This window comes from Myxocyprinus asiaticus, chromosome 7 (assembly GCF_019703515.2).
Source record: "Myxocyprinus asiaticus isolate MX2 ecotype Aquarium Trade chromosome 7, UBuf_Myxa_2, whole genome shotgun sequence".
NCBI classification, from domain to species: Eukaryota; Metazoa; Chordata; class Actinopteri; order Cypriniformes; family Catostomidae; genus Myxocyprinus; species Myxocyprinus asiaticus.
The window spans coordinates 53,551,228-53,574,783 of NC_059350.1; the positions used below are offsets into that span (position 1 = coordinate 53,551,228).

The following is a 23,556-nucleotide window of genomic DNA, read 5'->3' on the forward strand; positions in this document are numbered from 1 at the left end:
AAGTTTTAACTTTGGGTTAAAGCTAAAGATTTAACTAGATACTGCACTTTTAATGTCAGTAAATTCTCTTTTATTTTGTCTCTCTCTTGCAGAATCAGCAGATGAGACTGATACGAAAGACGGCATGTAAATTTTGACAAGCTGCAGTACATTTATGGTGTCTGAAATACTGGACTAATTGTGTCCTCTCCTGTAGACACATTTGCATGTTTAAACTTATGCAGCGTGACTTGCTTTTCTCTCTCGTACACTAATACTGATAAAACAACACATATGCATCAACTGTTTAATGCTGCAGCGTTCTCACCTACTCACTTCCAACCCCCCTCCCATTGCACGCTCTCACTATTGAAACAGACCACATTTATTTCCTCCTTTTCAAGAAAATGTGGACAGGTGGGGTTTGATAGACTGCTCCGAATGGCGTGCAAACCTTGACAGAAAAAAAATGAGAATGAAATTTGCCGGAGCATGTGACCCCAACGGCCCAATGGCGCACCCTCTGCTTTTTTTGTCCAGTTGTAGGGAACAGTTAAACTTGTTGTCTGTCTAGGGAGAAGCTTTCTGTGGGCCGCCACAACCACAAACCAAGTCTGCAACCGGTCATGGCTCTCTAGGCACTAGAGACGAGCAAGATAAAGATAGACAGAGGGAACCAAAAGACTCTGAGAGGGGGAGGGAGGGCAGTGAGACGAAGTGTTGATGTCACCATGTGAATCAGCCAAATTGGCCGAAAAAAAAAAAAACCACAGCGACGCATTTGTGCTTCTTCTATTTTACACAAGGGTAAGCATCAGTCAACCACAGGCTGACCACCGATCGCAATCTCTCTGAAACATGCACAGAACTCCAGGACAGAACCGCCCGAACAACACCACTGGACCAGCACAGGGCGACCAAGTGTTCCAGGGTGTGGGTGTGTACTGCACGTTGGGGTTCGGGGTCCAGTTTAGGGGAAGGAACGTGGATCTTTGAGCTTTGAGCATGTCGTCATAGTCATATTTTTGGTCTTTGCAGGGCAAAGCCGGGAACCCTTCAAAATTTGCGAGCAGATCAAGTTAGAGGCGTTGGATTCGGGTGAGGAGGACGACGCTATTCTGGAGAAGCAGCAACCGCTTGCGATGGCCTCCAACAGCATCTTTGAAAACTTCTCGTCCTACCAGTCTTGTTTACCAAGGGGTGAGTATACGAGATTGCATGTGGCTTTTATCATGTGAAATTTTTGAAATTTTTGAAATTTTGTGGCTTCGACAAGGTTTAGAAAACTGGAAGCGGCGAGAAAGGAACACCTAAGTTCTTATCTATACCGAGCGTGTATCGATGCAGATGTTTGCACAAAATGACGACACTGAAGTGCTGGTTTGCCGTGTCAGTGTAGTGCTGAAATCTTGTGGCTGAATGTGAAAACCACAGGGCTGTGGGTTACTGAGTACTTTACTAGTTAACCTCATTCAACCAGTTGAAGCATGGTGGACTCCAACGAGTCTTACACCATGCCTTTGGTTTTACTACATTTCCCTGTCAAAAAACAAACAGCGGAAGGCTAAAACGTTAGTTTGAAAACATTATTTGTTCTTTGCATCGTGTCAATTGTTATTACTAAAAAGTTAGTTTGTTGTTAACATTGAGATGTTTTATGGCAAGTCTTGAGCAATGAAACTTTGTTTTATATCACCTAAATAACAGTTTAAGAGATGTTTTTGAAAGCAGAACCATAAATGGTGTGAAGAAGTAGAAGTCAGTTCTTCACCATTGAGTCAAATAACATTAAAGTGTAGAAGACTCTAAGTCACGTAGAGAAAGGTGCTTGAGTTTGATTATGTAACGATTGAGATCATTGGAAAAGTAGCATACAGTAAGATAAACAAATAAACACAAGACATTTGCATGCATTGATGTTCCTTGTTATGTTGAAGAGTTAACTAATAATTATGGTCAAAGAACACTCGTTTTTCACACAGGCGTTTTCAAAAGCTCTTTAGTGTTTTTAGCCTTCAAAGCATGAATACACATTTCAGATTCACTTCTAGCAAAAGTTCTGCAGGAACATGGTCATACAATCCATCCACCCACAAAGTTAAGCATAGCCAATATATTGAATGTAAGGTTAAGTCGTGGACGAGTAGGTGTATGATGGAATTTGATCACTTTGAGTTTCAGTTTGAGTCACCTCTCAGGTTCAGATTCATTGTGGACGACCAGTTATGTTCACCAACATCCATATCACTCTTATGATCATCAGCAGCCCTTGTATCTTGAATGCCATCTTTAACTAACCTGAATTTCCATGACATCTAAAACACAACATATGATGGTAAGCGTAAGTTTGGTTTCTTTGCTCGTTCTAATCACTTATCTTTTTAACCACCATGCAACAACTCATGTGCTATATGCAACAAGTGTTTTGATAAACAAATCACATCAACATGCAAGACCATAGTGAGACCTTGCTGCTTTGTTGATAGTGTGCAGACTAAGAACTGTAAACTACCATTTATTTAAAACTTCTGGGCTTAGCTCAACCAAAGCATTATATACACCAATCAGCCACAACATTAAAACCACCTGCCTAATATTGTGTAGATCCCCCCGTGCCGCCAAAACAGCGCCAACCTGCATCTCAGAATAGCATTATTCTACCACAATTGTACAGAGTGGTTATCTGAGTTACCGTAGACTTTGTCTGTCCGAACCAGTCTGGTCATTCTCTGTTGACCTCTCTCATCAACAAGGCGTTTCCGTCCACAGAATTGCCGCTCACTGGATGTTTTTTGTTTTTGGCACCATTCTGAGTAAATTCTAGAGACTGTTGTGTGTGGAAATCCCAGAAATACTCAAACCAGCCCGTCTGGCACCAACAATCATCCATACGATTATCTAATCAGCCAATCGTGTGGCAGCAGTGCATAACATCATGCAGATACGGGTCAGGAGCAGTTAATGTTCACATCAACCATCAGAATGGGGAAAAAATTTGATCTCAGTGATTTGGACCGTGGCATGATCGTTGGTGCTAGATGGGCTGGTTTGAGTATTTCTGTAGCTGCTGATATTAGGGTAAGTCAAATGAATAAATAAACAATAAAACAAAACAAAACAAAAAGAACAACAAATATAGATTATTGGGGTTACTAAAATAATATAAAATAAAATAAAAAAATAAAATGAATACAATTGCAAAATTAATTAATAATTAAATTAATAAATAAACAATTAAATTAAACAGAAATACATACAAATCTAGATAATTATGTTTAATAAAATAAATTACAATGATACAAATATAGTAAAAATAAGGAATTAATCAAATAATTAAATAAACAATGAAATGAAACGAATTTTGAATATTAGGGTAAATAAAATAGTAAAATTAAATAATTATTCAAATAAATAAACAATGAAATAAAACAAAAAAAAAACTACTAATCTAGATTACTAGGGTAATAAATTAGTATAAAATAAAATGAGAAAAATAAAACAGTAAAATTTATTAATAATCCAATTAATAAATAAACAATCAAATTAAACAAAATACCTATTAATCTAGATTTTTAGGGTTAATATTTTTTTTTAAAAAATACAGTATTTATTTAAATAATAAAATAAAATGAAATTTAATTAAATATGCATGAACAAATGTATGGCTGTTTTATATGATCTATTGAACACTATTCATAGATCTCAGTTCTGTGTTTCATTATTTATACTATGACACAGTTAGAAAGAATCAGCTTCGTTTTTAGACAGCAGCGATTTAACCTTAGAACGCTGGACTTTCCCTCTTTATTAGCATCTGTGTGTAGAATTTTTCAAGAGTTCTTTCATACACCTGAGGGTGACTGAGATCACAGCTGAAGACCAAAGATAATGCATTGATTTCTTTCTGATACTGAAATGACTGTGTTCAGGATGAATGGAAATTATCCTGTAATGTCTAAACTGGCACATGGTGTGGATACTATATTCTGCTGAGTTAAATGGCTCTCTCTGGCAAGGTTAAAATCATTTTTTTTCTAGAAAAAAAACATGCATTTCAAAAAGTGTTTGATGCAAATACATTGAATCTGTTTTTGAATTCAAGTTTCTGCCTTGGGATCATTTTTAAAGTTGATGTTAATGAGGTTATGAGGTTTGCTATCTACTTGCTTCTTGAGAAAGACACGTACATCTCGTTTTAGTTTCCTGACTCTGTCTCTTTCTCATGCACACATGCGTCTACATGCGTGTGGGCGCTTTCAGTTAACACAGGAAGTTTATCAGTCGCACCCGATACATGTTTGTTCTTGAGCACATGTGAACAAGTCTCGATGGAACATCTTTAACAGATGAGTCGAAGTCTGCATAAATCTAAACGAAAGACCTTTACTCTTCTAATCATATAGGCGTAACTAAACTGAAGATGTGTTTATATCAGTTTTGGGGAGTAACTTAATAAAAGTATCTACACTACTGACTGAACTACATTTTATTCATTTGAAAAGTACATGAAATACATGTATAGTAAACATGTATAAGCATGCACATGGAGTCAAATTTGTGCAGCTTTTCCCCGTCTATCAATCACACTTCTCCTGTTTGCTAATACTCACTAACACACTAACCAGCGGACACATGTGAGGATTCACCTCAAATCACTCTGTAGTATCTGTTTATCAGATGGTTAGTGTGTAAATCTACTACTACACACACCCTCTCTATCTGCAAGTATAGCACACTGTATGGAATCGCTAAGCATGCACGCTAGCTTGCATTTTGCATCTCTTATGATCTCTCTTTGCAGATGCGTGTCATGCAAGTTTCAAAGAAATGTTCCTGCTTAGATTGAAGCTTATATTTTAAGTGAAGGCAAAAATACATTGCAATGTTTTCACAAAGCACTGACACTGTGACGTCATCATCAGCACTGTTTCAGAAGCTTCATTAAAAGTGTCCCAAGCGAAAAGCTACTCATTGAGTGCGCTTACATGCACAGAAATATTCACCTCTGAAAAAGCATTTCAAATTGGAACAAGAAATCATGTTTACATGATCTGATCAGGGGCGTAGATGTCGGCTGGTCCTCGGTGTCCTCTGTGGGCGTGGTTTGGGGGGCGTTTGGGGTGGTTCTTGGGGGCCGGATTATACAGTATCCCCCCCCAATAATCAAAACAAGCAAGTACAACCCCCTCATTATTTATACCATGATCAGCGGAAACATGTAAATGCTTCATGCTGTGACTCCCCCCCAATGTTCAAGCCAAATCTACACCCTTGATTCTGATAATTCTCTGCTTTTGACCTCACTTGCACACACTGTATAAGTTAGTAAGAACAGCAGTACACATGTGTTTACATGCAACTTAACATCAGGGTAATGGGTAAAATCTAAGTGTGCCAATCAATTCTTAAACCGTGTATGACCTTATCCCGATAAATGAACACTGTCAGCTTATTTAAGTAGTTAAATGACAAGTAGCTATTTGCTTTGTAGGTATTTATAGGGGCAATGTCTTTTAAATAATAAAACTATAAAATTATATAATTTATTTTTGAATAAAAAAATACGCAAAGGGCTGATCGTGTCTTCCGTTCCAGCGCATTTCATTAGGGTTAGGATTAGCGCTATGGCCATACAATTCGATCCTTTGCTTTACTTGCACTTGGGAGGCCCTTAGATCTGGCCCTGCACAGCAGTATTTATCTGCCAAAAAATAATAAGGATTTAACCTCCTGAGACCCGAGCTTGAATGCTGTGTGCACTTTCGATTTCCCTTTTTGATTTGTAACTAGTAGCACCTAATAAAGAAGAAGAAGAATTTTTTTTTTAACCAAATAGTTTTCCTAAAAGTTAATGTTCACATATGTGGACAGCGGGACCAAGTTGTGAAATTTTAAATAATACCAAGCTATAGAAAGTCATATTTGTAGTTTTTTTGTAATCAGATTGTTTATTATGTTTCCAGGAGTGTTGGTTATTCATGTTTTTGAGATTACATCAGAAATTATCATAATTAATTCAGATTCAAAGTAATGTCCAGCATCATCCAATCGCTGCCAACCATATTAAAATAAAATGATACATTATAAATTCTGAATCTATGTACTGATTATCATTGTCACATGTCTGTCAAACATGTTGAGTGATCCAAACATCATCTGCAGCCTGAAACTGAACTTTTGATCAGATTTTAGAAGTGAATGCACTTAGCTGCATAGAGAGCTATAGGATGCTCCCTTGCTCCCTATTTAGTGAATGACTTAACCTCCAGTGTGCTGTCTGTCTGCACTGGTCTCAGAACAGTTTGAAATGCACCTTATTTTCATCCTAACTCCATATAAAGCCTCTGAAAGCAACATTTTTCAGCTTTTGGATGAACCCATGTGATAATGCACAGTAAATATAGGATTTCTATGGAAAAATGCACTAAAGTACACATCAGTGTACATTGTGTTTAGCAGTGTGGCGTTTCATGATAAATCATTTAAATAAATAAAAAATGGCATATTGGTTGAAACTAGAGACTCTACTCTTTTGACTCAAACAGGTTTCAATCTAAAAACTTAATTACCTTTCTTACCAGATGTAGTTTTGTTGGCGTTTCTTCCAAAGACAAACTCCGCTGTGGTCTGCGCCATGTTGTTTTGTCACAAGTTTAACCGTTTACTGACCGCATAGAGTCTCCTGAACTGAGATCAGTCCATTTAAATGAATTTAAATTATGTGTTGCATATAGCAAAGCCAAAACACATTGGGCCTCTTTCATGAAACTTTCATAAATATATGAGTAAATTCGGAGTAATTTGCGCATAAAATGGACCTTCCCAAAACTTTCTGCCAAATTCACAAATGCTTCATACTCCCCAAGATTTGTTAGTAAAAGGTCTGTATGTTAGTGAATTCCAAATATTTGTAAATAGGGGGCGTGTACATGTTCATTCACAATTATCATAATCCACACCCATGAAAACACCATATAAGGAAGGCTCCAAACTCGCTAGTAAATGTTGTTTACATCTATGCGAAACAGTAATGAAATCATTTTTATGAATGAAGTGCATTCACATTGTAAACTTTGATTTAGCAAACACAGCAGCATCACAAAGAAAGTGCGGACTCACTGTCATTGCATGTTTTTGCTGTCATATTACGCTCTTTTGTGAGTCAAACAGTTCAAGAAGTCAATCAAAATGTTTTGATATGAGTGTAAAAAAATGTTCAGTTCACGCTGGGAGGAGGATTTCCATCAACAATTATCTTCTCTGGTTCAGTTCGCAGCTCATCGCTAGCATCATCTGTGAAACTTCTCGGGTAAATCATGATGGTAACAGTGATATACTTGCAACTGGAAGAATCTTCAGAGAAATTAATAGAACATCTGAAGAAGATCTTTGACCAAAACACTATAAAATATTACAGATTTGCAAGCTATACGACAGTTTGAGGGCTTTTTCTATTTTTACCCCGTTGTATTGTGTACGCACCTGCCCGCGATGTGTTTATGGATTTAACAGCATTAGCACTGACCATACGTTATCAAATAAACGCTATCTATCGATGCCTATACTAAATTAGAGAAATTAGAGAGCTCATATCAAATAAAAAATGTCCAACTTGTCATGTTAGAAGGCATTAGTTTTTACTAGAAAAATCAAGCTGGAAATATGATAAGTAGAGTTGGGAAAATAATTCTACTTTGAAAAATAAATTCAAGCAGTAAAAAAAGTTTCTAAATAAGTACAGGCTTTTTTTTAAAATTATTTACTAATTTATGTTATTTTTTTAAGGTTAATTTCACTCATTTAATTATTATTATAAATTTTTTTTTTATGACTTATTTAATTTCACTTGTATAAAAACACGGTCATGACAGATTGCCTGAAAGAACACAACATGTAAATTTTGTTCGTTCCAACTAATGTTTTAAAAATACAAAAACTTTCATGAATCCGAGAATTTACGTCAGAACCACTTTACGAACGATTTACACAAAAATGACTTCTGCTCGTGTTTCATGAAAGAGGCCCAATGTCGGCGCAGAAGGACACGGGATCACTCGAGGTTAAATTAGGATGACACCATTAAATTTACATAAATACAACTAGTAAAATAATGTTCTAATTAGAAAAAACATAGTATTGAACTAAATATTTTCCACAAAAAAGAAGACATAAAATGGCGCACAGGGACTGAAATTTTAAACTAGCTTATCGAAATCAATAATCAAACAAACAACCAAATGCAACGACATGCTAAAATGAATCAGGGGGTATTTTAGGAAAGCACTCGGCTGGATTTGATCGGCATTAAAGCTTCAGGCGAAATATGATGTGACATAAAACTACAGTGTAGTGTTTTGTAATGTTACACCACTACTTTTGAACAACTACTTTCTAACTACTATTAGCTCCTGTCACTAATTGACATTTTCACATGTTGACTTGGTATTAAATGTAACTCTGTAGTTTCTTCCCTTAGAAACCTCTACTTTTGGATGAATTTGGAGAAAGAAAGCCAGTCGGATTATGTGCTCTGGATACGCTAACAATTCCCATTAAAACATTAAAAGAGCTCCTTTTTTTGTAGACATAAAAGTGATCGGTCACAGGCCGTCTGAATGTGTAAAGTTTGTATGTTTAGCTTTAGTAGGCCATGGTGTGTCTGTGTGAGGGGTTATCAAGAAAATAAACAGAGAGGTGTTAAAAGACATTCAACTTCGACGTGCCACTTCAGCGCTCCTTCACTCTTTATCTTCAAATGAAGTCACTTTCACTCTCAACATCTCCTGTTTCCTTCTCCAAAGCGCGCTCCGTGAGGTCTGGCACTTTGGACACAGTTTACACTCCATATATCTCGCAAATGTTTAACTGCAGATGGAAGTTTTACAATTTGTTTTTGTGCTCCTGTGGGTCCTAGTGTCACCAGAGATGGATTTATAGTGGTTCTTGAGGGTCGTTTCATCCTAGTGGACCTTGCGTACCCGCAACTTTGCGCCTGGCCACCGTTGATTTCTGGTTATCTACATCCCCAGGCACCTGAGAAGGAAACCATGTCGCCTGGTCCATGCAGATTCAGAGAGGGACTTATATAGGGTCATAAATTCCTGCTCCCTGTTCCCATGTGTCCATTGGTTGTTGGGGGGGAATTCAGAGCTTGGCGGAACTTAGAGAAGGTGTGAATAGGACTGACGGGCTCTATCAGGCCTCAAAAGATATGGGAATGTGGTCAGTGTGGGACATGTGATAAACTAGATGAAATCTCACCTCAAAGTAAACTCATATTTTGCCAAAGTACCCCTGCAACAAGAGTGTATTAGCACATCTGCTACTTGGAAAAATGTGTCCCTTTCCAGCTCCTTTCCAAAGGCCTTTTTGGAGGCTCGAACTCTATATAATACCTAAGCAAAGTTGCAATTTGAAATTTTTTAGGAAGATTGTGAAAAGACCTGAATTTGAGTTTGCAAAATCCCAAATAGTTATTTGACAATAGCTTACCATTATCCAATAGGAAAGTCATTTTAGAGGTGAAACAAACTACTAGATTTTGATGAGATTTCAAGAAAAAAATTTTTTATTTGGAATAGCATCCACTAACGATTCGTATAAAGTATCTAATAAATGAGCTGCTTTACAGCATGCAACCTCATCTACAAATGCAGAGTAAATTCAATCTTTTCCAAAGTTTAGGGTTCCCACATTTTGTCTGGAAACCTAAAAATGTGCTTTATGTAGTAGCATCTAAATTAACTGGTTTTATTTAAGTAAAAAAAAAAGTAATTTAATCCATCTAAATCAATGTGACAAATTAAGTTACACCAACAAAAGTAATATTTATTGGTAAGATAAATAGATCCTTAAAGTAACAATTGCAGGTTAACACTTTTTTTCAATGCACAGTTATGGAAAACCTGCAATACCTCTACTATAACTGTCCGCAAGGTAAAAAAATCTGTCCATTCCTCTACATTACACCTGATCTGTATTAAAAAGCAGTGTTCATATATAAAATGCTGATGTCTCAATATGAGAATGTTGCGGTAGGAGTCGCCTTGCTGGTCATTGGTGAGGTTTGTATTGAGTTTCCTATCCTCGCAGCCTCCAGTGTGTCGCTGTGCTGAAATGGATTTTCTAACCCTGCTCTCTTTACTTGGAGCAGCTGCCAGGAGTGTTTGGCCCTGGTCATATTAAGCTCAGTGTCTGGTAGACAGGCAGGCCGGGCCGGCCGCTATTGAGCCCAGTGTCGGACAGAGAGCCACGATAGGAATGTATGGAGCGGCGCCACCACTGGGCAATCCACGGCTCCAGGAACAAGAGATAAAGATGGTTAAACGCTGGTGTAGGGGACTGCTGAAAAAATAAGCTTAAATGATGTTGGTCATATCTGAAAGAGTTGGCTATATTACAATATCTGTTGTGTGTCGTTACTGTACATTAATGAAATTATTTCTGAAAAATGCACAATTGAAGACAAAAATAAATAGTGAGATATTCCTATACATTTTTGCCAAATTGTAACTCTCTTAATACGCAACAATATACATACATTATATATATATATATATATATATATATATATATTACTTAATATTACAATACAATTACAAATTGTCCCAAAATACATAAATATGCAAATTAGATGCTAATTCATTAAACAAATATTCCAGAATCAGAATGAGATTTACTGCCAAGTATGCTTACACATACAAGGAATTTGTCTTGGTGACAGGAGCTTCCAGTGTACAACAATACAAAAACAGCAGCAAGACATAGATAATAATACAAAATAAAAAAATTGTTATACACATACGTACATACACACAAGACACACACATACATACATACACACATACACACACGTAGTGCAATCTAATACAAATCTGTTATCTGTTATGTACAGTGCAAATGTTTTTTTGTTTTTGTTTTTTTCCCAGAGGAATGAAATGGCAGAAGAGGTTGGATGTGTTGGATAAATATAAAAAAGACTAAACTGTGTTTTGCACATAGTTATTGCTCAATGGGGCAATTTAACTGTTCATGATATGGATAGCCTGAGGGGGAAAAAAAAATTCCTGTGCCTGACGGTTCTGGTGCTCAGAGCTCTGAAGCGTCGGCCAGAAGGCAACAGTTCAAAAAGGTAGTGGGCTGGGTGAGTGGGGTCCAGAGTGATTTTTCCAGCCTTTTTCCTCACTCTGGAAGTGTATAGTTCTTGAAGGGGGGCAGGAGGCAACCAATAATCCTCTCAGCAGTCCGAACTGTCCTTTGTAGTCTTCTGATGTCTGATTTCATAGCTGAACCAAACCAGACAGTTATTGAAGTGCAGAGGACAGACTCAATGACTGCTGAGTAGAACTGTATCAGCAGCACCTGTGGCAGGTTGAACTTCCTCAACTGGCGAATTATGTACAACCTCTACTGGGCCTTTATCACAATGGAGTCAGTGTGGGTCTCCCACTTCAGGTCCTGTGAGATGGTAGTGCCCAGGAACCTGAATGACTCCACTGTTGACACAGTGCTGTTTAGAATGGAGAGGGGGGTCAGTGTCGGGGTGTTCCTCCTAAAGTCCACAATCATTGCCACCGTTTTGAGCGTGTTCAGCTCAAGGTTGTTTTGACTGCACCAGACAGCCAGCTGTTCAACCTCCCTTCTGTATGCAGACTCATCGTCATCTCGGATGAGACCAATGACAGTGGTGTCATCTGCAAACTTCAGGAGCTTGACAGAGGGGTCCTTGGCAATGCAGTCATTGGTGTAGAGGGAGAAGAGTAGTGGGGATAGCACACATCCTTTGGGGGCACCAGTGCTGATTGTACAGGTGCTGGAAGTGAGTTTCCTCTATCTCACAAGCTGCTGCCTATCCGTCAGAAAGCTAGTAATCTACTGACAGATAGGTCTGTGGCTGCAGCCTCAAAAACACTCCAATCCGTGCAATCGAAGCAGGCTTGTAGTTCCCGCTCTGCTTCATTGGTCCCTCTCTTTACAGTCCTTACTACTGGCTTGGTTGATTTAAATTTCTGCCTGTAGGTTGGAAGAAGATGAACCAGACAGTGATCAGAGAGTCCTAAAGCTGCTCTAGTTACAGAGCGATATGCATCCTTTATTGTTGTGTAGCAATGATCCAGTATGTTCCTGTCTCTGGTGGGGCATGTAATGTGCTGTTTGTATTTGGGCAGTTCACGTGTGAGATTTGCTTTGTTAAAATCCCCAAGAATAATAATAACTGAGTCCGGGTATTGTTGTTCTGTGTCTGTGATTTGATCAGACTCCCGCGGCGAGTAGAAAGGCTTACAGTTAATAAAGAGCACTTCCAAATTAGGACAGCACATCCTCTTGTTGTTGTTACATCTGTACACCAACTTTCAATGATGTAAAAGCATGTTCCACCGCCTCTCGCTTTCCCCATTAACTCCACGATGCGATCCGCTCTGAACAGCTGGAAGCCCGGCAGATGTAACGCGCTGTCAGGAATGGCTTCACTCAGCCAGGTTTCTGTGAAGCACAAGGCAGCAGAGGTTGAAAAGTCCTTGTTTGTGCAGGTGAGGAGATGTAGTTCGTCCATTTTGTTAGGAAGAGAGTGGAGATTCGCAAGATGAATGCTCGGCAGCGCTGTTCAAAAGCCGTGCCGACGGAGTTTGACCAGCGCACCGGCTCGTCTCCCTCACCTGCGTCTCCTGAACAACGAAGCCGAGCCTCCAACTAAAATGTCCAGCAAAACTTCTGAATATTCAAAAACCGGGAAAAGACTGTCTGGTATAAGCTGTCGAATGTTCAGCAGTTCGTCTCTGGTAAAACTGACTGGAAAAAGATGACTAAACACAGGACAAACAAACAAAAACAACAAAACAATAGGAGCGCTCCACACAGAGGCAACCATCCGTGGTGCCATCATGATTCCGGGTTCAATACTAGTTAAGCTCTATCTATAAGCATTTGTGGCATAATGTTGATTACCACAAAAAACTATTTTGACTTGTCAGTTTTCTTTAAAAAAGCAAAAATTGAGGTTACAATGAGGCACTTACAATGGAAGTTAATGGAGCCAATTTTTGGAGGGTTTTAAAGGCAGAAATGTGAAGCTTATAATTTTATAAAAGCACTTACATTAATTTGCAGAAGTGCTCGTCCATAGACATTCAGTCTAATTTTCAGTTGATGCACCATCCTCAATTTTTCATCGAATATATCGGCCTCTGAGTGGACTAGAAGCTCATTCTAGGTGTCATTAGAAAGCTGATAAAAAATTTTTAAAAAAGCATTTTATCATCAATAGTCAATAACATATATTACTGATGATTTGTTTTGCATGCATTTCCTGCAGCACTGCATATTTCGTTCTGGACATCTAAGATATAACATTGGATTATTCATACAAACAAGCTCACAGACAAGTAAACAATGGCAAATTTTTTAGAGAACCTCTTAAGGTCAAAGCAGATATACTGTTTTTAGCTATTTGGAGCTTACAGCAGCAGTTATCAGTGCTTAAAAGAGACGTTTGTATTTGATGTGTTACAAATATAATATATCACTTTGTGATTCTTTTGAAAATCTTTTAGACTGTGGTATTAGTGCAACAAAATAAACTATATAGTCACATTTCTGAGAATGAGAGCTTTCATTTGATATATGATTTGTCTATTTAAGTGCTATTTTAAAATACTTTTTTATTCATATTAATATTTATATTTATACAACATAACCACTTGGTGGCACTTATTTGAGATGCAGATGTTTTAAGGCCTTATTTTGTTATTTTAGGTAACATAATTGCAGAAGTAATGGTTATCACTGAAAAGATCAGATTCTAAGCTTTCAAACGATACCACGTTTGCCTGAGCATTTTAAGCATAAACTTTTTTGGTGATATAGTGCCCCCTTTTGGACCCGCAGTTTAAAGGATTAGTTCCCCCAAAAATGAAAATTCTCTCATTATTCACTTACCCTGATGCCATCCCAGATGTGTATGACTGTCTTTCTTCATCAGAACACAAATTAAGATTTCTAGAAGAAGATAGAGCTCTGTCCGGTCCTTATAATGGATGTACACGGGGGCCAGCACTTTGACGGTCCAAAAATCATATTTAGGCAGCATAAAAGTAATCCAAACGACTCCAGTCGATCAATGAATGTCTTCTGAAGAAAATCGATACGTTTGTGTAAAAAAATTAATCGATAATTAAAACGTTATTAACTTTTAAAAAGCACTTCCTGCCAGTAGCCGATGCAAAGCGTGATGACGAGTTCATGCAAGAATTTGGAAACTGCGCTTATTTACAACAGAAGAAGGAACGTCATGCGAAAGTTCAGCCATTTCAAACAGCATCAGAACACCGGATGGAAGTACCGATTTAAAGTTAAAAATGTTTTAATTATTGATTTGTTTTTTGTTTTTTCCCATTTCTCCCCAATTTGGAATGCCCAATTCCCAATGCGCTCTAAGTCCTTGTGGTGGCGTAGTGACTCACCTCAATCCGGGTGGCGGAGGATGAATCTCAGTTGCCTTATCACGTGGCTTGTTGAGCGCGTTACCGCAGAGACATTGGCTTCTCCGCGGCATCCACGCACAACTCACCACGCACTGCACCGAGAGTGAGAGCCACATTATAGCGACCACGAGGAGGTTACCCCATGTGACTCTACCCACCCTAGCAACTGGGCCAATTTGGTTGCTTAGGAGACCTGGCTGGAGTCACTCAGCACACCCTGGATTCGAACTCGTGACTCCAGGGGTGGTAGTTATTGATTTCTTTCTTACATAAACCTATCGATTCAGTTCAGAAGACATTCAGTGATCGACTGGAGTTGTGTGGATTACTTTTATGCTGCCTAAATATGACTTTTGGACCGTAAAATTGCTGGCACCCATGTACATCCATTATAAGGACCGGACAGAGCTCTATCTTCTTCTAAAAATCTTCATTTGTGTTCTGCTGAAGAAAGACACACATATGGGATGGCATCAGGGTAAGTGAATAATAAATAATAATGAATAATTTTTGGGTGAACTATCCCTTTAAGAGGTTAAATCGCCTTTTTTTATGGTCGTTTTAGGGTTTATGGTGTTTCGTCATCATGGCAGTTACGTTTATTGTGAAGTGTAAATTGGATATAACTTAACACAGAAAACGTTAGTCCAATTAAATCCACGTTAACAGATTGTTTACGTTTTGTGGCTATACTTTTGAAACAGTATTTTAACGGTTACGGATTGGCCCCATTCACTTATATTGTAAGTGTCTCACTACAACCTCGATATTTGCTTCTTCGTTTTTTCCTTTTTTTTTCCTTTTTTTTTTTTGAAAAGGAGGAACAAGTCGAAATTTTTTTGAGGTAATCAACATTACGCCACAAACGCTATCGATTGAGCTTAACTTGTATTGAACCCAGAATTGATATCCTTAAAATGCGTATTGCACTTTAACAACACTTAAGGAACATACAGAACAGAGTGTTTATATACTGTATAACCTTTTCTTATTTCATACATTTCAAAAAAAGGTTGGAAATACACTTTTTGGATCCGTTTACACATATATTGTGTAAAGTTAGGGAGTAGATAGTAAAACAAATCATTCTGAATTATTTTTCATAGCATAGTTGAGAACCAATGTGCAAAGATTAGTTTATGTGTGTTTATTCAAAGATTTTTCGATCCATTCTGGACAGAATAAAACAGAAAACAGCTATTACATGCAGACACTGCTAATGCATACAGTATGCTGAGTATTAAACATTGTTATTGTATTAATAAAGAGCGTGTGTTTTAGAAAGAAATTAGTCATTTTTGTCAGTAGTGTCTCTGTAAAGTGAAAGTAATGTTTGTTTATCTGCTGTCCTAAATTAAAATATCCTGATACTTGTCATAATAGCATGCCATTTTGAACATTAATTTGAAAAAAAAAAGTCAGACTTCAGCAGTTTTTCGTGTAATATTTCTCCAGAGACGTTTGTTTTGCTGTGAACACACACCAGCTTTATTTTATTTCAATAATTATTCGGAGGAGAGACATTGATTCTCTGACCACATCATATTAAATCAACCACTGATTGGTCAGTTATCGATCTGGTCAAGCTTCACGTTGAATGTGAGAATCGCAGCGGTCCTGTATGTCAGAACGAGCCATTCCGTCAAGTTCCACAAAAAGAAAACTAAGGCCATGTTCAGAATAGCAACATCCTACAACTATGTCTGCAGTATGTAGTACAGTATGTATACTGACATTTGACAAAATATGCAGTATACAACAGAGCATACAACATAGTAACTAAATAGCTTTATTTAGTAAATAGTTCACTAGTTTTCCATTTCAAACATAGCCTAACTATCACCCATGTATGCCAAGGGCAGTCTATCACACCTCTGACTTCAAGTCACTTTGCAAGACACGTTTCCATATGAAAATCACTATTGGAGCCCAAACACACATCAAATGATGTGAGCGAGCTCTGCGTTTCATAACACGCCTGTGAAGGGAAGAGAAAGCAGCTCCTCGGGTTCAGTGTGTATGTTGAAAACCACAGAGAGGTTTTTGCTGGTGCAGATAAGAGGTCGGGAACTCTGAGTTCTTCGGTTCTCCCTCATGTTGGTGTCCCTTCACCCCTCTTCTTCCTGTCAGTCGACAACTCGGTGTTACGAGGAAGATGTGTTGTTGAAAATAACTGTATCGCTTTCAGCCCAAGTCTCTGTTTTAACACCTTACTTTGAGAAAGCGGAACAAGACTTGTTTCAAGGCCTTGACAGGAAGACGCTGCTTTTGCAAGGTACGGGAAGAGCACGTCCCTCTTGCTTTCCGTGTATTTCATACGCACAGGATATGTGCAAAACCCTAGTGCAACCGAACTGCAAATATCCTCATCATGTTTGTTAAAAGGAATAGTTTCTGTCATTGTTTACTCACCCTCATGTCATTCCAAACATTTCTTTATTAAGTGGAAAACAAAATTTTGTGAAGAATATTTACGCAGCTCTTTTCAATACATTGAGAGTAAATGATGGTTTGTGACCACATATGTCAAACATATAAAAGACAAATGTACCATAAAAGTAGTTTTTAGGTGAAACCATGCGCTTTGTTGTTTAAGGAACAAACCCATATTTAAGTCATTATTCCCTGATAATCTTCACATTCGATGAAGCTCATGTCTGGCACACATGGGAGTAAAAGCTGTCTGCTTTTTTGTACATGCCAGCTCATATGATTTCATGTGATTTCACCATCTCGTACCTTTATGACTTTTCATTAGACTGGATCTTTGGAAACTTAGGGAAAGTCATAATAACATCATTCGCTGGTTCATTTTTCTCTATGGGAGTAAAAGTTGTATGTTTTTGGTCGAGTTCGCCATCTCGTACTTTTATTACGACTTGCCTTAAGACCAGGTTGCATGGTCGCACAGACTACTTTTATGGTGCATTTTTGGTCCTGTTTGTAGCTTGTTACTATGATGTGGTTAGTATGAACTGTTGTTGTATGGCAGCATGAATAGGACTTGCTTCACATGAGAGATATGACGACATTTTTGGTGAGCACATTTGATAATTATTGATTTTTGCCATAATGGTAAATGGTCTGCACTTATATAGCACCTTTTTTTAACCTTAGCAGTTCTACAAAGTGCTTTACACTGTGTCTCATTCACCCATTCACACACCAGTGACATCAGAGCTGCCATGCAAGGCACTAACCTGCCATTGGGAGCAACTTGGGGTTCAGTGTCTTGCCCAAGGACACTTCAACATGTGGAGTCATGTGGGCCAGGAACTAACCCTGCGATTAGTGGACAACCCACGCTACCACCTGAGCCACAGCCGCCCTAGTGTGAGCCCACACTGTTACTCATTTTTGAAAACAACTGACCTACAGTCATGCTACTGGAAAATTTGGTTAAATTAGTAGCGTTAGAACTTTTAGTTATTCCCAACACTATAAATATCAAGCAAATGTTCATTTCATTCGAATAGCTTGAGGCGTTGTGCGTGCATGTTTACAGCCTGTGCAAATTTTCTTTGTTGAAAATTTGTATGTGTTTTGTTTGGCGAGTGACATGTGGAGCTGCTCAAGGTATCAATAACAGAAGCCTGTCTGTGATGATGCAGCAGTGAATGTGGCTAGCTGACTAGCTGCAGTTTCGTACCCACATGCACAGAAGGCAAACCAAAGATCTCATTCAGCCAGAGATAGTAAAGTAGAAACTTGCACGCTCAAAAAACAGTACAAAGTTAGTCACACACTTTGGAAAGAGACATGCTATACAACATGATAAGACCTTTTTACTTTGTAAGGCGAAGTGTGTGATTTGTTTATGTTAAAATGCTTTCTCGTATCCTAGTGTAATTTGCAAAGACACCTACTGTAAGTTGACTCATCCGAAAAGTGTAAACACTGTGACTCTGTGATGCTTTCAGAAGAGATCTCTTTAATAACTCAATAGTTACTCCTATAAAGCAATCACATGAAATGGGGAGCAACTTGAGTATTTTTTGTAGTCTCCTGCTTCTCAGATGTTTCTCCTGAGAAAAAGACTCCAATAGTCTCACATTTGTCTCCTCTAGAGTTTCACAAGAGATCACAACTATGTCTCAAACTGTGCTCAGATTTGCTAAGATACCAAAGTCAGCAATCTCAACATGAACTGAAACATTTCTCATCAAATTCTCCTACAGTTTGAGCTATGCTGTTCATGTTAATGTTATAGCTCTTCAACATTTTTGTCTATTTTATTTCTCCAAATGAAGCTTAGGAAAAACATCTGAGATAAAGTTGATACGTCAATGAAACAACTGAGAACTCCATAAAGTCCTGAGCTATGAAAGAGCAACAGTATTTTTTCTCTGGGTCAATAAACTAACAGAGAACTTCTAATCGTTACTCAGATAAGAATAACCATAAAAGTTATTTCAGTGGTAAATGTTTGCACAAATTCATACAAACTTTCAAACTACATCTGAAACAACAGAGAGTTTGCATGCACACTTTTCTGTTCAATGATTGACAGGCCAGTCATTAGATGGGGGAGCACTTCCTAATGGCACATCCTTTGCAGCATCAGTGTGTGTGTGTGTGTGCGTGCGTGCGTGCGTGCGTGTCTGTTGAGATCTCACAAAGACTGTTTCAGTTAGACAGACTGTAAGTTTCTAACGGCAGTCGTACAGCTGTGGCTTCCTTCCTCTGTAATATCAGCTTCACAGAACTGCACGGTTTTATTTAAGGGTACATTGGTATTTTATAGGAGACATAACACCAATTTTATATTGTGTTGTTCGTTTAAATGAATTTTTGCTATTTTGCAACATTCAGCTACATTTAAAGTTCTCTGCATGTTTTCTAATAATCTAAATAAGTATAACTACAAATTTATTAAAAAGAAAAAACTAAAATATCACATGGACTTAAGTATTCAGACCCTTAACTCAGTACTTAGTTGAGGCACCTTTTGCAGCGATTACAGCCTCAAGTGTTTTTGGGTATGAAAAGATGATGGGCTTCCGTCTGGCCACTCTGCCATAAAGCCCAGATCGGTGGAGTGTTGCAGTGATGTTGTCCTTCTGCAAGTTTCTTCCATCTCCATACATGATCTCTGGAGCTCTGTCAGAGTGACCATCGGGTTCTTGGTCATTACTCTTATCAAGGTCCTTCTTCCCCGATTGCTCAGTTTGACCAGGCGGAATGCTCTAGGAAGAGTCCTGGTTGTTCCAAACTTCTTCCAGTTAAGAATTATGGAGGCCACTGTGCTCTTGGGAACCTTCAATGCAGCCGAAATTTTTTTGTAGCCTTTCCCAGATCTGTGCATCGACACAATCCTGTCTCTGAGCTCTTTTGACCTCATGGCTAGGTTTTTGCTTTGATATGCATTTTCAGCTGTGAGACCTTATATAGACAGTTGTGTGCCTCTCCAAATTATGTCCAATCAATTGAATTTGCCACAGTCAAATTCCAAATTCCAAATTTAATTTTCCAAATCATGTCCAATCAAAGTGTAGAAACATCTCAAAGATGATCCAGAGAAATGGGATCCACCTAAATTTCAAGTGTCATAGCAAAGGGTCTAAATACTTATGTCAATGTAATATTTCAGTTTTTTCTTATCAAATCTGGTTTTTGCTCCATAAAGTTGTATTTGAATGCAAAAACATGTTCTCATATTATGTTGTCTGCTCTCGGTAAGTGCGGTTTGTTCTCTGTATAAGCTGTGCGTTGCCTTTACAGTGAGTTTTGTTTACTGCCCCCTGGAGAAAACAGGTGGTACTACAAGCTTGAATTGCTCAGATGGAGGGAATGTTCCTTTTTACGACCTTATTTTTTATATAATTAATTGCACTGTATTTACATGTTAAATCGACAGCCCTAATAATAATTATATTTTATTTTTATATAGCACCTTTAAAGGTAGCTTCGCAAGCACTTTACATAGAAAAAGAACAAGAATATAAGACTACAAAGCATAAAAACTCATAGAGTATATGAACATGCATATCAAAACAGAGATAATAATTAAAACACAATACAAAAAAATTTAATAATCAAGTAAAAGCTGTTTACTCTGGAGAGTAGAATTTACACAAAATATTCTGATTAAAGAGGGTTTTGAAGTGTGTTTGAAACCAACATGCTAGAGAAAACACACATTTGCAAATCTTATCATTACTGAGATAAAGCCCTTGTGACAACTAGTCCCTGTCTCCCAAAACATATAATAAATGATTACTTTATTCATGTAGTAATTACAAAGTATTCTAAGTACTTCATAGAATACCATGGTGTAAGTATTAAGTTAGTGTCCAAAAACATGCTATTACCATGGTAGATTTCAGCAAAAATGGTAACACATAACTTTAACCATGGTATATTAGTACAAGTCTTAAAAGTGTAGTATTACCATGGTACCTACAAGTTAAAATAATGGTAAAGATCTAGAGAAATCTAGAGGCTTCTTTAGGCATAAACACTGTAAATTTACATACTAGCAAACATGTTGCTAATACAACTTTTTCTGTCCTAACATCTTGTTTTTGGCCTGCACTGTCAATTCATCAACACAGTTTGACTGTTATCAGCATCATCTGTCACCTCTGACATATTTATTTACATACTCTCTCTCTCATCTTGCAGTGAAATCGATTTGTCACACAAATGACTCAAGAGAGAGAGAACAGCAGTTAGTTAGCAGCAGCCAGTCACGCTAATCATACACAAATAGTTCCACAGTACACGTCACCTTTTAAAGCACACATGCAGTCGCCATCTACAAACTTCACGATGCGCATCTGCTGCAGTAATTATGTCCGTGTGACTCAGCTCCTCTTGGCTAGCGGCCTGCGCGCAGTTAGCATCACCTGTTTCCAGCAGAGTCTCCCAGGCGCCCGTGTGTGTGTGTGTAACGCAATGTGTACATGGTGAGCTATGCTTAGTCAGAGGAGATGGCAGTGAAAGCGTTGCAGTTGGCTATGTTTAGTCACAGCATCAGTGATACGGCGCACAGCGTCTGCTCTGTTCGCCGTCTGGCTGTGCAAGAAAGCCAGAGTCATGTCTAGCCACTACGTCTCGCTCCGTTTAATGCTAATGCTTTCACAGGGCTGTGCGGAAATGGGCTTACATGCACTCTGTGTGTGTATTTTGGTGTGTTTATATGGACATCGACACAAGTAATGTAAGAAAGGGCAAAAAAGGAAGGTGAAAATCAAGAGAGGGCCTAGACAAAGATAAATTGCAAAGACAGTGACAGAAAATAGTTTTCTTAATCCATTTCATTGGCTTGTTTACCAGAAAAAAATATCTAAACATCCTTAAAACAAGATACATATATTTATAAAGCAAATAAAGCAAAATTGGGTAAGGTAATAAGACTTTGTGTATATCTCATGATATTTTGTTACAACCCATACAAACATTTCTGGCAAATTTGCTGCAAACTTCCCACAAACTTGCCGCAAATTCGCCACTCATTATTTTCACATGCAAATGAGCTTTGTGCAAACTCTTCATTGTCGATAAAGGTTTGCTGCAGGTTCACCACATTTGGTGAAGAGCTGCAAACTTCTGCCAAACATTTATGTCGAAGCACAAGCTCATTTGAATGTGAAAATAATGAGTGGGAAATTCGCGGCAGGATTGGTGCAAGTTTGTCAGATCTCTAGATTTTTTTTTTTTTTTTTTCGTAAGAGAAGGAAAAAAGAAAAAACTATTTTCTTATTTCCAATGAAAAATAAGCTTTATCCAAGATATATTTGCTGAAAACAATTCTCTGAAAACAAGCCACATTACAAAAAAATCTAAACTAGCCACAAATTTGCCGCTCATTATTTTCGTATGGAAATTAGCTTTTGATTCGTTGCAAATGTTTGCCAGAAGTTTGCAGCTCTTCACTGGTAGTGGTAAACCTCTGGCAAACCTTTGACAACAATGGACAATTTGCAGCAAGTTTGCAGCAAAGCTCATTTCAATGTGAAAATTATCAGTGCCAAATTTGCGGCAAATTTGCCATGAAATCTCGATTTTTTTTAAGCAGTTTCCTAACGTCATAGTTTTTTACAATGTATATGTGAATGGAAAGTGTTTTCGAAACGCTCCATTTTTGATGGAAGAAAACACCATTCTAGTGTGGATGAGAGGTGAAAACAGCAAAATTAATGCTTTTTCTAATGAAAACGGATCAGTGAATACAGTATGCATGTTTTGTTTTAAGATGTAATTTTATTTTTATTTGATCACATTTTACCCCTTTTCTTTTAGGCCGCATCCACACTAAAACGTTTTTGTTTGAAAACACATCTTTTTCTCTATGTTTTGGCCTTCCGTCCAATGAGTTTTTTTTATTTCATTTTTTTTATCCCCTTTTCTCCCCAATTTTGGAATGCCCAATTCCCACTACTTAGTAGGTCCTTGTGGTGGCGCGGTTATTCACCTCAATCCGTGTGGCGGAGGACAAGTCTCAGCTGCCTCCACTTCTGAGACCGTCAATCTGCGCATCTTATCACGTGACTCGTTGTGCATGACACCGCGGAGACTCACAGCATGTGGAGGCTCATGTTATTCTCCACGATCCACGCACAACTCAACACGCGCCCCATTGAGAGCGAGAACCACTAATTGTGACCATGTGGAGGTTACCCCATGTGACTCTACCCTCCCTAGCAACCGGGCCAATTTGGTTGCTAAGGAGACCTGGCTGGAGTCACTCAGCATGCCCTGGATTCGAACTCGCGACTCCAGGGGTGGTGCTCAGCGTCAATACTCGCTGAGCTACCCAGATTTTCGACAACGCACTCCCAAGTAGACACATTTGAAAATGCCCCCTTTGCAAAGATATCTGAAAATGATGGTGTATTTGTCGAAAAAGCCATTTTCAAATGTATCCGGATTACGTAGCCTTAATTAGTCTGTTTAGTAATAGTAAACATTTATGGTGCAGTTGAATGATATTTAGGCCTACCACAAAAGACCAAAACATTGTGTCATCTTAAATCTGTTTTGCATTAAAAAACATTAATCCATGTCAAGATTATAATACGACGAATATACTCATGCCTATTACAATCCATAAGGACATTTTATTCCTCAGATGTTGATCTTTTATAGCTTATGA

At 38.1% G+C, this 23,556-nt stretch overlaps 1 protein-coding gene across 3 annotated transcripts in view; it reads left to right on the forward strand.

Moving 5' to 3' along the window:
• The first annotated feature begins 459 nt into the window (after window positions 1-459).
• LOC127443368 (runt-related transcription factor 1-like) overlaps window positions 460-23,556 on the forward strand; it is an 83,056-nt gene continuing 59,959 nt past the window's right edge. The window contains exons 1-2 of one of the 3 annotated variants that reach the window (XM_051701893.1): window positions 460-916; window positions 1,018-1,179. In XM_051701893.1, coding sequence (XP_051557853.1) covers window positions 838-916; window positions 1,018-1,179 — 241 coding nt within the window. In that variant the 5' untranslated portion in view covers window positions 460-837. The remainder of the gene's footprint in view (window positions 917-1,017; window positions 1,180-23,556) is intronic. The other 2 variants (XM_051701892.1, XM_051701895.1) reach the window with 2 other exon arrangements.